The sequence below is a fragment of the Nannobrachium achirus genome (genome assembly GCF_963921795.1).
Source record: "Nannobrachium achirus genome assembly, chromosome: 7".
Lineage (NCBI taxonomy): Eukaryota > Metazoa > Chordata > Actinopteri > Myctophiformes > Myctophidae > Nannobrachium > Nannobrachium achirus.
Genome location: NC_137816.1, coordinates 33779712 through 33796938, shown reverse-complemented (window position 1 = coordinate 33796938; position 17227 = coordinate 33779712). Strand labels below are relative to the sequence as shown.

Below are 17227 nucleotides of genomic sequence, written 5' to 3'. Positions count from 1 at the left end.
CACTATGCAATTATCTGATTGCAAAGTATTATCATAGTTATTATTAATATATTACTAGTACAGACAGTAGTATTATTATCAGTGATGTGATGTAATGTAACATACTGAAGTACTGTTCTTTCTTTGGTACAATTTTGAGGTATGTGTACTTTACTTGAGCATTTCCAATTTCCAATACTTTTACTTCTACTCTATTACAAAACATACATTAACCATTACGATTTCGGCCCTTTGAAAATAGCCGATCTACAAAGCTTGAAGCTTTTACTTAAATTACTAATTTGAGTACTTTTTCCACCACTGGTAAATAGCAGCGTGACAAGACTGTTTTTCCAGCAGTGGTTTGTATCCAAATATATAATATGTATATGTAATATGTATTATAATTATAATAACTACAAGTGGGGGGGGGGGGGGAGAGAACAAGAGCACGTCAACATTGAGACGTTGACGTGAGTAATTTGACTTTACCTTGTAATCCTGAACCCTCAACCAGCGAAGAGGAGGCGGGACCCAAATGCTAAATCCGTCACGTGATCACTGGTGAGCACTGGTTCCCAAACAGTGGCTCGTTCAGGACCAGTGCAGACTGCGTACACCGTACTGCGGCCTGTCACAACTTTGATGAAATTTCAAAACGACATAGGTCATAACGTCTTTCATTTCCCTCCCCCACTATTGAAATATAACATCTTAGGTGGCTAACTACAAATTGTGCAGACAGCCAGGCACTCCCATTGTATCTGTAATCTGTGAGTGTACAGGGTTTGAGTTCTAACAAAATACTAAAACCTGGGTCAAAATACTACTCTTTTGGTCTACGGCCAAAATAAAATTCTGATCTCCCAGAACTCTTGACTTTCTTTTGGTCCATGAAACCAGGAGTTAACGTGAGGAAGTTTTAATTTGATGCATCACATATTTGGAACACTCCCAGAAAACTGCAGGTCTGCTGCCAGTCTTTAATTTAAATCACAACTATAAAGATCTTTGTTTGCCTTTGTTTCTTTCTCTAGATATTAGCTGTATTTAATGGCATTTTAAAACCGTTTCCTTTGCTTGACATTTACTTGTTTAGCACATTGGATTGCCCTGCCTCCATCACACCTAGACACGCACATTTAAATATTGTATTCTATAAATATTTTGTGTGCACATTTCCCCCCTAATTTACTCTAAAACTATTACTACTTGATGTTATTAATGTGCCATCTGAGAAGCAGCATAGTTGAGTTAATGTCTAAACACGGTTTTTCAGACATGCAGTAAATGCTAGTGCTTTTCACAGGAATAAAACACTTCAACCTACATTAAACACACAGATCTCACTGTTCAACATATACAAGTAGTCATGACTTGAGTAGGGCCCCTTTATTAGAAACTGAAGTGTATGTAAAATATATTTGTGAAAAGTTGTTCAATTCAAAAAGTGAAACTTTCATATATTCTAGTCATTACACAATTTGAGATATCTCCAGTAAAGTATAAAATACCAATCAAACTTAATACCGAAATGTAATATGAATCCAGTTTTTTTTTTATATTTTGATGCAATGAATGCTAAAGAAATATTTCACTTGATGAATCTAGATTGAGTCTCACATATTGAATTACATTACTACAACCTTCCCATGATAATCTTTTTACTTTTACATGCACTTGTATACAATGAAGGGGGTTACAAAAAATAACATTCAACACAACACAAGTAACCCCATCTCAAAATATAACAAAAGATCAAATTATATTCTTAAGAGGACCCCAACTAAATATATATCAAAAATAAATGTAGGCTAATACCGTTTATGACATGAATCAAACACAAAGGTCATAAACACAAGAAACTAAATGTTGCACACCAATAGCAAAAAGGGGACCCCAACTAAATATATAAAAAAAAAAATGTAGGCTGAAAAGACAAATACCGTTTATGACATGAATCAAACACAAACAAGGTCATAAACACAAAAAACTAAATGTTGCACACCAATAGCAAAAAAACAAGACCACACAAACAAGGTCATAAACACAAGAAACTAAATGTTGCACACCAATAGCAAAAAGAGGACCCCAACTAAATATATATAAAAAAAAATGTAGGCTGAAAAGACAAATACCGTTTATGACATGAATCAAACACAAACAAGGTCATAAACACAAAAAACTAAATGTTGCACACCAATAGCAAAAAAACAAGACCACACATTATTGTGCAGCCGCTTAGCGCCGCTTTACGGCAAGCTGGCTGTGGGGCTCAGATCACAAAAAATACAGTTTGTCTGCCAGCTGGATGGAGGGCTCGGCATGCAGGTGCTGGCCAGCCAGGAATGCCAGTTTGTGGGCGTACCTACAGGGTGCCGGGACACGCACAGTCCCTGGCCAGTTCCAGTACAGGTGGGTCATCTTGAAGGTCAGCCTGGTATGAGGGGTACAGAGAAAAACATCTTTACAAGCTGGAAATATTAGACGATATACGATTATCAGCACATTAGAATTACTATTACAAATGCAATTTGTTTTAATATTCACACGTATTGGTTCTCCTTACATTTTGGTTGGTGCGCCTACCTTTTTAAATTGGGAGCACTGACCAGCGCTACCAGGTAAAAATGTTATAGCGAACACAACTGCATGGGTTGGAGGGACACTCCCTGGTGTCAAGTCACAACATAAACCCCATTTTGAGTGACCCCCCACAAAGCTGAAAAAAACTGACACAATTACCTTTGCAAGTGGTCTGGTGCGAGGTTGGCTGTGTTATACACACAGACGTAGTGTGTAGGCAATCCACAGCCCTGGCGGATTGTATGAGCCATGAGGTAGAAGTCCACCCTGGGTAAAAATAAAACAAAAAACGCTACATTACTTTTAAGGCCGGCTGTGGGCAACAAGGACATTGTGTTTGCATACCTAAAATAGATTATGCAGCAACAACCTTCTATTTACAAGCTGCACATTCCTAACGTATAGACTATTTGATAGATTAATGAGCATAAGCTGGTGGGTGTTATAAGCTCCCTCCCTCTTGACACAGGATCAAATTCCATGTCACAATGCTTTCTCCAAAACGGGCGTTAAAGTGTAACCTCCAGGGACCCCCAGCAAAATGTGTTATAGCATCAAAATCAGTTTAACCATGTAAACAGCCATTTGCGTTGTGATCTGTGTTGTAGATCCAGGTGAAAATGTATGTGCCCAAAAATCTTTTAAGGGCATTCCTGGCACAAATTATTTTCAGGTGGGGAGATCCAAGGCCAAAAACATATTAATTTAGGGGTCCTTGACATTAAGAAGTTTGAGAACCACTGCTGCGACAAAATACAGAGCACATGATGGTTACTGACCAGTCTCTGTGGGTCACTGTGTGGTCCAGAACGGTGCCAGGCGGAGGGGACCCAAAGTGATTCCCACTGATTGAGTACAGGGTGGTGCTGATGCGTTTCTGGACCACCAGGAAGGTCAGCTTGGGCTCGTAGTTGGTGAACGTCTCGAAGCACTTCAGCAGCTGTGGGATCTCGTAGTGCTCCACCGCGTTGAGCTGACCGTCGCCCACGCCATCCCGGAACACCACGATCTTCTCCGGTAGGCTGTGGTTCATCTGTTAAGTCATACATACGAGTGTTGATACCAATTCATACTGTCATGTAATACTGAATTAGCCAAAGGTCCCTGTCTTAGAGGGCTATTAGACTCTTTCCCCTTTTCTTAAATGCAATGAAATTACAATGGATCATCACAGTGATCAACCGGCCAGCCCTAGACGTCCATTTCCAGCTTAATAAATCTCAGCCTTTCTGATAGGTGCGGGTCTCTAGGCCACCTCTGTCACCTGCTGGCTACAGTATTGTGTTTGAGGTGCAGTAGTTTACCTCGTAGTACTTCTGGAGGGCAGCAAGGAAGCACAGGCGGAAGCCACTGATTATTTCCTCTGTGGCCGTCTGGAAAATGACCCTTGAATACCACTGTGTCATGAGGCTGCAGGAGAGGAACACATCTTAATAGGAGCTACACCACTAGAACCCCCCCCCCCCTCCCCCCCTCCTACAAACAGAGTCAGTAAGGTTCGGTATCAAAATGAAGTTCAAACTTTAAAGTATGAACCGAATCCAAATTACTGGGTACCAGGTATCCATACAAATGAACGAATCAAGTCAGAATCAATAAAATACCAATACTATCCAGTGTTTCTAGCATGTGAGGATGGAGTTATCGACTGGGCTGGCCTCTGTCAGTTTACCTGTTGAGGCTGGCCACGAAGCCCATCACTGACTGCTTCTTCTTGCTGGTGTCATGGTTCACGTCAACTCCAATCACCATCAGTTGTTTCTAATAACGGGAAGTAAAATGTGACAAGACAGCTCCTTTCAATATTCAGCAACAATCACAGATCTACAAACTCGCAATGCAGCAGAAAGACTGCAGTAAAAATATCTCAAAGCAAATACTGTCAAAACCAGATGGAAAAGAAAAATGTCAAATTAACCACTTCGAACATTAGCTAATCTACAGGCTGAGCATGTAGATTGTAAGATGCACTATAATAACAAGAATTGACACAGTCAATATATAAGCTGGTCAGATGAAAAAAAAAAAAGTTTTTTGAAAAAAAAAAAAAAATGTTTTTTGAGAAAAAAAAAAGTTTTGGAAAAAAATGTTTTTTGGAAAAAAAAAGTTTTGAAAAAACTCGGGCGTGCTCAAACAACAGTAATAACTGCGTATTACCTTACTGTACTTTACTGTACTGTATACTGTACCTCACTGTACTGTACTGTACATATTCTGTGTTCTATATCTATTAAGTCTGTGTTCTAGATCTATGAATTTTGTCACTCCCCCCCCCCCCCCCCGTGTATGTGTGTGTGTGTGTGTGTGTGTGTGTGTGTGACTTTTACTTATAACTGAGTACATCTACAGTGCAGTATTGATACTTTTAAGATACTTTAAAAAAAACAAGTGTAAAACATTTGAGTACTTTTTCCAACAGCTACTTTCCCCCATAGCCTGGAGGACTCCTGCTAAGTTTACAGTTGCCATATAGCCTATTACTCTATAAATCTATCTGTGATGTCTGATTTGACTAAAACTAGCATGCTTATTAGGCAGTAGTGGGAAAAGTACTCGCATTCTTTACTTAAGTATCATACAAGTGGAAGACTTGTATTCAAAATTTACTTGAGTACAAGTATAAAAAGTATTTGTATTGAAATGTACCAAAAGCAGAAAGTACGCATTATGCAGAACTTAATGTAACCAAGGTGTTCAAATAAGTGTATTGATTGTAGGCATTTTCCAAAATCTTGTGGTATTTCACTGCTACATATCGTTCTAAATATATGCTTTCTTGTCATTTAGTACAATGAATGTGTTACCGTGTCTCTAGAAATGTGCTCATTATTTGTGAAGATACTAACTGTAATTCTCAAAGACTCGCATTGGTTCATTCAGCACATCGTTTTTGCTCTGTTTCATTTGATATTAAAATGCAACTCGAATTAATCTACTGTGTGGACACTGATCAGATGACAGGAAGAAGCAGCTCATCAATGAATGTACTTTGTGTTGCTTTTGTAAATTGTGTAGGGTACGATATTTTCATGACTTCACACCAAAGCCCATATCATGGTCATAGAGTTAAATCATTGACAACTTGCATACTCGTTCAGTTCATATGTTAATGCAGATGGTATGCAGATGGTGTGACACATCACCTACTACAGCCTACAACGATGCCCAGGGCAACACTGCATATTGTCTATAAATGGCTCAGTTTAAATAACGTACGGTTTATTTGGACAATCATCTGTAACAGATGAAGTATAATTAAATACGACGTGATTAACGTTTGTTTGACATCCTCATCACAATTACATTGGATGCATCGCGTTGATTAAAGTGAATGGCTGCTATAGTTTTGCTAGTTTTCATCACCTAATCACCTTCCTTTCATAACCTAATCTCTACGTTTAGAATTGAAAGAAGAAAAATAATGTTAATGTTAGTATGAAGCTAATTATAAAGCTTAAATGGATGATGATGTCAACAATGACTTGTGAAAATCAAAGAATGATAGCCGATCTACAAGCAATCATACAAACATTTTGTACTTTGATGCCAATACTTTTGTACTTTTACTCAAGTATAGACCTCTCTTTTCTTCTGTTTCATTTATCACAAGCAGGCTGGCCACAGGCACCGCCTCAGTGTGAAGGAATGGTGCTCCCTGCTGGACAAAATATGTCATTACAGCAGTACAGATCTGGAGGGCCTGGCCAATGGATCATGAGCTCGGTGACCATGTGACATGGACAGCCAATCGGCAAATAGGTCCCCTAGGTCCCCTGAATGTCTCAGGACAATGTAATCTGTTTAAAGAGCTGGTCCTGCTGACCAGCTAAAAATAATAATAATGCTCACTAGAGGGACATTGACGGTCCACAGCGCTCCCCCAAGTTTGCAGTTCATCTGCAGCAGGATCTTCTGGGCAACGCTCCTGAGTTTCTGTGGCTGGGAAATTGTCCTGACATTGATGGCCTGCAAAGAATGCAAAAATAAAGTAAAAGAGCAGACGCCCAAGGTTGTACCGAAGCCCATCTGGACCATTAGACAGTAGATTGCCAAACCTGCGAGGGAACAGGTCTCTGGATACAGCAGAGCTTCTTGATGGCACTATACAAGTCATCTCGGTTTCCTGTAATGATGATCACAACCAGCTGCACATTGGGCTGGAGGATAAGAAAAATCATCATTACTTCTGGCATTGGAAATGAATATCTTGCTACCTACAACTCGTGTCTAATTGCAAGCAGTTTGTCAAACAGTGTGTCAAAAATATTGAATCGTTAGCCATTAACGATCACAACATTACTAGTTTTATTTTGGTGAGGAAGACTATGACAAGTGACACTGTGTTGGTATTAGGGATTAAATGATTCCTTTATTACTTAATAAATGACATAGGCAACAGCAATCATAACACAAGGCAATCCTTTTAGTTATAGTTGGCAGGTCTGATAATTGGAGGTACAGTATATGCTGCATCATTTCATGTATGTATCATTACATACATGAAAACAAGACGTAATTAAGAATCGTAAAGCAGTAGCATCCCTAGTTCTTAAAGCAGCAATAGGTCGTAATAACTCCTGACTGGTGCTTTAGCAGGTTCAGGTTACCTCACTGGTGAGATGAGAGTGGATGGTCTTCACGTAGGTCTCAGTGCGGTCATCCCTCAGCTCCACCCGAACAGGCCGCTGTAGCTGCAATCCCATTGGTTTAGCCACCTTGAGAAAAGTGGACACCAGTTCCTCAGCCTGTTCCGCAGCACGTCGGGGGTAGAATATAGCCCACATATTCAAGGGAACCTGAGATAAATTCAGAGACAAGTGAGCCATGATGAGGAAACATTTAGGAAAATGTAACCTAATGTAGTACAAATATCTAAACATCATGAAGTCTCCCGAGACTTTTTTGTGTCATCCTTTTAGCCAAAATGTCCGATTGTACCTCGTGCCGTTTACATTTTTGACGAATAAAGTATTCAATCAATCGTACCTGTGGGGGAACCAGGCTGTACTTGTAACCAGACCGATTGTAAAACTGACCACACATCAAATACTTACACAGCTGATGACAGCTTCCCTTGTAACCTCTCTGGACCATTGCACGTCGGGGCCAGTGACAAAGGATGCTGTCTGGAGACAGATGGTTTCCATGGGCAGAATCCTACCTTGGGTCTAAAAATAATCACAATGAACACATACTGTACACAATGACTGCAACCACAAGATAAGCTGCATTACAGTCAACATTGCATTACAGTCAACATTCTCTACAAGAACAAACTACACACGTTCTTGTGCACTAGGCCAAGTCAGGTCTTACCATCAGGATCTCAGTGCCGATGCCCAGGCCCCATCGAGCCAGCTCAGTCAGGGCCTCAGGGTTGCTGTTGATGTTCTTCAGCAACTGCTTTATGGACTGGGTGTGTTGGTCGGCACTCACGTTGATGTGTATGGTCAGGTCCTAATGGAACATAAAAGCTCATGTCAACAATTATGGTCCGAATAGAACAAAAGCAAATTTCAGCAATTATGGTTAAGATTTAACTTTAACAACGCCAGGGAGGGAATTTCTGCTGTATATTCGTATATTTAAAGAAAGGCTTAAAATTGATTAAAATAAAATACAAATAAATCATTTGGGTCCATTTTTCTCCAATTAAATAGTGTTTCTAAATTTTTCAGAATGCACCGTTACTAAAGCTGCATTTGCTTAATGCACTTTGGAGTTGGGATGTCAAACCAACAGTCCCTGGACACGGCAGCACACACAATAAATTGTTACCTTCATGGCACGGAAGTCCTGTCTCATCTTGTCAGGAATACCGGTCATGAAGGACAGCTCAGGTACAAGTAGGATCTCCCCTGTAAGGATTTGCTACAAAAACACCAGAATGTAGTTTAATTTTCTGTAGTACTTAACATAAATGCTTTACATAAAATAGAATGTTTATTGTTTAGTCTTATCTTACTTATGACAAATCATGTCAGAAATGGCTACAAAGTCAGTAAGTGAAATACAAAATGAGATAATTGAGGTTCCGTTAAAAATACAGCCATAAGAGGGCAGTGTGTTCACTCTGTTGTACTTTAATGAGGTCATACTGGAAAGCCAAAGTGAAAAGTCCTTCATTTCTTTGTACCTTCCCTCCAGGCTTGGACCTCTCCTTGGGCCGATGGACAAGCATGGGCTGGTCCATCTCTTTGATGGTGATCCCGTAGTTCTTACTGTTGACACAGCAAGATAACAAGTTACACATTGACAAATATGGGAACATTTGAATTCACTTTTTAAGTTCAGTGCCATCTAAAATCCAGTATGTGGCGTGTTGTTTGAAGTAAACCTTTTAAGGAAAAGGGAAGGCTGGCTCTGTTAAGATTAACATTTTGCAACATTCAGAAAAAATTGCAATCTACAAGCTTACATTGTATCGTTGTGAAAGGTTGATAGCTTGTAAGCGTGCAAGTACTGCATTCGGCTGTGTATGTAGGTAGGTGTTTGAGCCTGGCTGTTAATATATGACAACTTCATTAACATTCAATTAGGGACCAGCATTCCTGGTGATGCCAATGATGCAAGTTGGCAAGTTTCTGGTATTGCCCCATCGGGGGTGACATCATGTAGCACAACTTGCACAAGAGCATCAGAATCTGTTTTGGACAGTTATAATTAATAATTAGGTGAAACGAAATGACAATTTGAAATTGAAATTAATCCCAGTGCATCGTTACAACAAATTCCGTGAAAATTAAGAAATAAGAGGGTGCAATGGGAGTGCTTTCTGACTGAATATCAAGTCAAACTAAATTGAAAGTGTCACGCTAAGCCTTACCTGTAATATTCCACAAAGCTGGTCTGACTGCCGTCGGCCATGGTGAAGGTGTCTTTGGGCGACTTGTCCCACTTGATGTCGTCAATGCGGTAGGTGCGGTTGTTGTAGCGGGTGATGACGATGGCGCCCAGCAGCTCCTTGGTGCAGTCATCCTGGAAGCTCTGTGTGCTCTGCTGATAGAACGCAGTCCTGAAGAGTTGAAGAAAAGGTCAAATCACATGGCAGTGGAGGCGAGTGAGTTCTTGGATATAATGGCCATTTTATCGTTATCCCTTAGCAGGCCGTCCAATTATTGTTAGTCATCTTTATCGTGCCTGGTGGGAATGGCGCTTAAGGCTTGAAAGAATAGTCAACTCGACCTTTATTAAAGACATTTTCATAAGACTATTGAAAAAACCCCAACCAAGACAATGGAAATTCCATCCCCAAGACGGACCCAAGCATCAAACAGAGCATCTGCAAATGCATATTAAAAAAACATTATCAGACTGTCGTTACCATTGCAAAGCAATACAATGAGTAATATTAATACTGAGTAGACTAACATGACATTCAGCACAGAGTCGTTGCGCAGCACTTTGTGGGTCACATCCACAGACAGGTACAGGCCACCATCCGTATGTTTGATGCTGGTGGCGTAGCCTGGCCAAATCTGCAGCCTGCAACGACAGAGAAACAAGCTTCTGAATAGAATACCGCAGCCAAGGCTAAAATGTTGGCAGCAGTCAGAACATCCTTATAACAATTATTTTGTTAAATAAACTATTGAAAACAACTAACACTCACCGATGTTTTCCCAGAATGACTGCAGCTTGGGGATCATAGTGATTTCGCCCCACAAGCTTCAATCCAATTATCCTCATCAACCTGGAATGAATAGGAGACAAAAATGATTTAAAACACTTCATTAGATAGTTTAAGTGTCTGACAATAAAGTCATTATAAACTATTCAAGTCAGAACATCAATTAACCCTAACCCTTGTGGGGGGGTTAAATGGCAAGTGGACTGGTTTCTTAAGTGGACAGGTTTCTTAAAAGGTTTACCTGCAGTATATGCTTAAACTGTCTTATCAATAAAATAAAACACCCCAGACAGGCATAGGAACCCTGTTGTACCTCCTTAGCACCACGTTGTAGAATGGAATGCAGAGGTCGGAGTGGGGAGGCAGAATCTTGGTCATCTCAATCTTAATCGTTATTTCCTGGTTGTCAGTCCTCCTCTCGCTCTTCAGAAAAACCACCTGCATGAGGAGACAAGGTAACACATGGTACATGTTTGTGGAGACTTTCAGGGGACGTTGGGACAGACAGTATTGTAGGAGACACACGGGACAAAGCCATTGGTGGAATGGGATTAGTGTGGTTCCTGAGACAATTTGGATTTTGAGTGATATTTGATCAAAATGTGTTTTTTTCTCATTTAGATTATACTTGCTGAGATAACCATGTTCACAAATAAGATATCAAAGTGATGCTGTTTTTTTGTTTTGCACTACAAAATCCAAATCTAATCCAAATATTGGGCCCAGATGATTATCTGTATTAGTGTATTTATGGCTAAAATACTTGCATGCTTCTGCTGAATAAAGGACTACCCATTGAGAAAGTAACAAACAATAATTAGTATCACACCATCGATTAAATGTAATGCACCTCAAATTCAAGTGTTGGTGCTAATACTTAGTATCACACCATCGATTAAATGTAATGCACGTCAAATTAAAGTGTTGGTGCTAAAAGTAAATATATAGCAGTAAAGTACTACAGTGAAATACTCTGCCGTGTTTGCTCTGCTGTACAGAGAACCAGTGGATTGGGTAAAAACCAGTGGATTGGAATGGGATTGCTTGTAGATCGGCTACTTTTGTTTTGAACGGTTGATCCTAGAGGGATGTGCCGCTGCCGCCCTTCTACGGATCCGGGGGGGCAAGCGCAGGCGGCCGTGGTGGTCCGCGGCCCCGGCGGACCACCAAAGGGACAGCGCCGCCACGACAACGCTATAATCAATCAAACATCTAGGCTACATACATACTTGCTTCCTCAGTGTTGTAGTTTAGCCAATAAAGGTAAACAGGGACCATGTTCACCCCGACATTAATCGTCGCTATTGTTGTAAAGACGCAATGAAGACCTGTGTGGCTTCTAAAACGTTGTCCAATGTCCACCACATCTATAAACAATAGCGTGTGTGTCCAGTTTATTGAATGAAGAGGACAGGGGAAGAGGAGGCGGGTCGCTGTCGCAGCAGCACTAAACTTCGAGCAGTGAGCTGTCAACAGAAGCAGATCTGCGCTCCACTACTCACTTAGTATATACACAAACATAAATACAATACAGAATGAAGTTAATGCTGTCGGAAAATACACATGACGCCGCCAGCATACGTTTACATTTGTAAGATATATTTTAATTGGATACTTTTCATTTTTTCCCCAACTCGTTTTAGTCGGTCATTCAACTGAACCGGTATAATCAAGTAAACCGGATCGAACCGGTAAAACCAGAAACCGTCACAACACTAGTGCCATTGGATTGTATTTAACAGCTGCACAGTGATGTTCAAAGATAAGGCAAACCTCTTATCATTAACTGTCACCGCGATGAAAATACCTTGGAAAATATGACTCGGATTGCATTAAACCCTTCTTCACGCAGACGTAAGATGTAATGGTTGTACCCACCTTGTCCATCTTGACAGGCAGGTAGAGTATGGAGCCATCGAAGGCCACAACCTCCCCTGTGGTGGGGCGGTGGTCCCTCAGCATACCGAACCGCATTCCTATCGACTCCACATTTGGTCTGAAATGTGATTTGGAAAAGATTACTCAACCTCACCCCGTCAATGGTGTTCCGACTTCCAATGACCAATTAACTCATTTAGTGCCACCCTATCCATGGATTAAAGCAAATTTAAGTCTCAAGACTGAAAGGGTTTTGTTAGACCAAGTCCTAAGTTAATTGTAAGCTTATAGATTGTCTATTTTTGGTGCATGACACGCTGCCAGAGAAGACATGTTGAATTCTATGAGATCCAAAAGACTGAAATCAGTCGTGGTGACTGAGAACTTTAATCCATGCCTATCACCACTAGAGGGCGCCCAGTGGCCATAGAATAATAGAGATATGCTGGTAATGCATGCCCAAGCCCTGGAGCCATGACTTGCCAGAACACTTTCCTTTGTGCATGTACAGGAAGAGAATGAAGTTAGCTTGAAGTTAGCTATTGGCTACCAAGCATTTTAGAAGATCTATTTTCGGCAATTTAGCCACGATTAAACCTTGCACACCTCATGCATGGGAAAAAAAACAGAGAAGAATGAGCTCTAAAAAATCCAATGCATCCTGGATTGCATCCGTTCAGGCATTCTTGAGATAATAGCCATTATGTTTTACATGTTATGTAAACAAAAATGGCTGCCCTGTATGTTAGATGGGGTTGTATGGGGGTGGAACATGCAAAATCGCGATTGAAATCATGTTCACTAGATTTGATGGGGTCCAAAAAAAAAAAAATCAAATTTTTTTTTTTATATCCCGAACTAGTTCGGGATAGGCACTCTGGGATGCGATAATAATCCCGAACTAGTTCGGGATAGGCACTCAATGAGTTAACAGCATTTTAGAATCTTAAGAAATCATTAATCTAGTCTAACCTCAAATTCTATTTAGCACTACTTGCAGAGATCTAGTTTTGGTTACTGTCAGTGTCAACCCTGTATTCTGTTCTGTTAAGGATCACGTGCAGATTACTGGAATTAATCATTCTATTCTACATTTAGTGTATGTGTCCACAGCCTAAGAAATATGGGAGTGCCTTAACTTTTTTAAGCTCTCAGCGACCAGATAAAAAAGGCAGACATTTGCTCGGCACAGATTCAGAATAGACGTTCAGTGCCTCGTCAAGCTAGCATACCGTAAATATGTGGCGCTCCAATTCATAACATTCTATGCTCAGGGAAACAAGTGCCTTGGTGGTGGACACACATCCCCTTAACAGCATTTATTTCTCATCTTAGTATTACAAAATACATTTCAATTATGTTAGTTTATGGTTAGTATGGAAGAAGTGGTGACAACATTTTGTACTGTGGTTAAGTGCAACCAATACAGAGAAGACACTGATGTGTCAGGGTACCACTTACGTAAAGGTGACATGGTACTGGTAGACAGCCTCATTTTTGCAGCAGATGGGGATTTGGTTGGAGCCAACCGTCACAACGGTTCCTTTACTGCCAATCTTATTAAGTGGCTCACTGGCGACAGCAAGATGCACAAAGAAATAATTCGTTAATTTAAATAATAACTTAAAAAAAAGACATACGTACGCGCAGAGCACAGTACATAGTAGCAAGTTTTGTATTCTATTGTAGGGCGGGGAGAGAGGATGTTAGCATCTTGTCAGTTTCATCACGATGCACTGGGTTTTTAAGGGGTTTCCCCCCTTAGCATAGAAACCAGCATCATGACAAATCTTGTTACATTTGTAGGATAGCAAATAACATTGCAAATATTTACACTTGTTCAAAAGGTTACTCAATGTATGTGATAAATTATATTTACCGAGTTGCCTCCATTTTGAGTTCTGCCTTTGTCATTACTTGACCAGGATCATCTGGGGTATCTTTAGGGAGGGAAACAGGGGAACTGTCGTCCAGGGCATCTTAAGAAAGGGCAAGTTCAATGTTTTAGTTTAGATTCAATTAAAAACATGTCAGATCAAATCATACATCCGACATTATATTTTATTCAAGTTATTTTAAATCAATTATTTTGCAAAGTGCAAATCCGAAATGAGAGCATTGATGGTGCAAGAATTTATGTTTACCGGTGAAAGATATTATGGAAGATTATAAAATGTGCTTTCATACCATACCTGTGTAGGCTGAAGGATCAGGGATTGGAGGTGGTACTGAGGTAGGCTCTTTTGATGGGATGGGCCCAGGGGTCAGAACTTGAGTGGGTCCCCTCCCCACTCCCATTTGAGGCATGGTTGCTCTGCCAATCCCTGGCATAACCCCTCGCCCGAGGAAACTGTTCAAAATTCACAACAATGACAGTTTTATTTATGGAAGAAAATGTTTTTCTGCATTTATTTTGCAGGGATGAATCACATGAAAATATCAAGTGGGGGAGAACTAGAAAATCCCCTATCATCTCAGAAGTCCCATTCGCAATCCATTTTAGTTTAATCATACATTGACATTCTCACAGTGCAGAATAAGACCACGCTGAATGGCTAATGAAATCTTGTATGACATAGCATATCTGTAGAATTATTGTCTCAAATGGAGATACTTGTCATAGAATTAGTGTCTCATGAGGTGTGTGTGTGTGTGTGTGTGTGTGTGTGTGTGTGTGTGTGTGTGTGTGTGTGTCCTTTGTAAACTTGAGAATCTATAAATAAAATCATGTTTCAGGCCGGGAACACATTTTGCTGTTTGGGAGGGGCTTACAGTACATGTACAGTATGTAGCAACATATTTGTTTTGTAGGCTAATTTCTGATTTAGCCCTATTCTATAGGTTAGGCCTAAATGGGTTAAGTAATTGAGTGGATTATTCCACTATAATATTGATCACTGACAACGGTCTAAATAAATAAAGACCAGTGCCCTACCTGGTTCCTCTGCCCATCACTTCTTCTGGCTGTCCTGGACCAGAGATGACACCCACTGGTGGAGCTAGCTCCTTCACCTCTGCTCCAAGAGGCCCAGGTGCCTCCCCTCTCCCTGCAACACAAAACGAAATCCAATGGTTCCCATTGCGTGCTGATCACCCTCAAACGAGTCAGTTTGTCATGGGCACAAATCACATACTCAGTGATGATTTTTATAGCAGTGTCTTGATGAATTGAATACATAGGACCACAATGAAAACAAGCCTTCTGGGCTTTTTGTTTTATCCTTTTAGCATTGTACACTTTTTTGCAAACTGTTAAAAGTATTCAATCAAAAACAGAATGGTATTAAGAGTCTCTAACACCAACACTCACCTACTGGTGGGCCTCCTCTGCCCCATGAAGTCTGTAGAGGCTCAATGCCCATACCTCTGAACATGGCTACCAGTGCAGACCCTCTGCCATGAGTGGGAACATCACCCTGTGTGTGCATGCACAAAGGATGGGAATAATAGGCATTTATAATAGACAGGAGTTGAATTTCATATCTTGTAAAAAATAAACAGACTGACAGATTAAGATACAAGGCTGCAGTGCACAATAATGTTGTCTTACACTGCTTGTCCTGATGCCGGCAGGAGTCCCTCTAGCAAATCCCACGGGAGGCTCAGTGGCTAAAGGGCTTCCTCGCCCAATTTGGACTGGCACAGTATCGGCGGGTAGAGGACTGCCTCGCCCAATTTGCACTGGCACAGTATCGGCGGGTAGAGGACTGCCTCGCCCAATTTGCACTGGTACAGTATCAGCGGGTAGAGGAATGCCTCGCCCAATTTGCACTGGCACAGTACCGGCGGGTAGAGGACCGCCTCGCCCAATTTGCACTGGCACGGTATTGACGGCAAGAGGGGCTCCTCTGCCAATATGCACTGGCTGTGAATCGGTCGGCAGAGGACCTCCTCGCCCAATTTGCATTGGCAGCGCAGTGGTGGGTAGAGGGCCTCCTCGGCCAACATGCACTGGCTGTGAATCACTGGGTAGAGGTGCTCCTCGCCCAAATTGTACTGGCAGGGTACCAGTGGGAATTGGGGCACCTCGCCCAATCTGCACCGGCAGGGCGTCGGTAGCTAGAGGACCTCCTCGCCCAATTTGCATGGGCAGTGAAGCACCAGGGGGAGGAAAGCTTCGGGCTCTCCCAAGGCCAGCCCCTTCGGTGAAGAAGGGCAGGCCTCTGGCACGTCCGACAGGACCTGGCTCTTCAGTTGGAAGACCTCGCCCCAGCTGCTGCTGCCAGGGGAAGCGTGTGGCCCCCGGGAGGCCGGGGAAGGAAGGCTTGTTTGGCTCCATTTAAAGCCTTAAGGGTTTTCTGCAAAAAAATAAATAAAATGAACATGCTCAACATAATGGTATTGGTAACTCAACATCAACGGTTCCCAAACTTTTCAGGCCGCAACCCCTGAAAAATAATTTGAATTGTGGACCCGCCAAAACGATCATATTTTAAACTGGGGATCCCCAAGCACCTGGAATTGTAGGCATTAACTTACTTTGGCTCAGTCAGTTCCACAGATAAATAGTGAAAATAGCTTCACAATGTTTCCCTCTATCTAACATAATATTTGACAATGTGGCCATTTTGGGATTAAAGATATTTGTCACTTTAGAAATACAGATACACATATACACTTAAGGAGTACTTCACCACTTTTCAACCTATCTTCATATAATTGGTCCTCACTAAAAAATATTTTTTCCCAAAAATATTGATTAATTATTTTTTTGGAAAATGATGATGTCACAAGACGATGGATTTCTGAACTTCCCACAGCTCTCCTTAGAGACTTGGACCGAGTAGAAAATATTTTTGCTATTTTATTATGAACATTAGTGAGGACCTATTATATGAAGATGGGTTGAAAAGTGGCAAAGTCCTCCTTTAAACAGGTTGGTTTGATTTGAGTGAGATAACGTAGCTAATCATCTGGGGACCCCTAAACACTGCAGGTAACTCATATTGGCAGACGAGACTTCCAACTACAATATGGCAAGGTCAAACTGACCTTGTGCTTGAAACAAAGACATGTCTTGAGTAGTGGTTTCCAAACCTTTTTAGCTCAAGAACCAAAAGAGAAATTAATGTTTTCCCAGGACCCAAACTAGTGAAACTAGAGGAACCAAATGGACCATTATGGATATGTAACATCAAGAGTGTACACATTGAA

At 41.1% G+C, this 17227-nt stretch overlaps 1 protein-coding gene across 1 annotated transcript; it reads right to left on the bottom strand.

The window, feature by feature from the left end:
• Positions 1-2259: 2259 nt before the first annotated feature.
• Positions 2260-16352, bottom strand: piwil2 (piwi-like RNA-mediated gene silencing 2; the record flags this gene model as incomplete). The annotated part of the gene is made up of 23 exons (XM_080730192.1): positions 2260-2416; positions 2725-2832; positions 3345-3598; positions 3870-3975; positions 4238-4326; positions 6415-6531; positions 6621-6722; positions 7173-7361; positions 7620-7733; positions 7882-8022; positions 8344-8436; positions 8702-8786; positions 9392-9580; positions 9937-10050; positions 10178-10258; positions 10509-10633; positions 12074-12191; positions 13535-13645; positions 13953-14052; positions 14266-14423; positions 15009-15120; positions 15384-15489; positions 15624-16352. 23 exons carry the CDS (start codon positions 16350-16352, stop codon positions 2260-2262), a joined length of 3498 nt encoding a protein of 1165 aa, XP_080586318.1.
• Between the last annotated feature and the right edge of the window lie 875 nt (positions 16353-17227).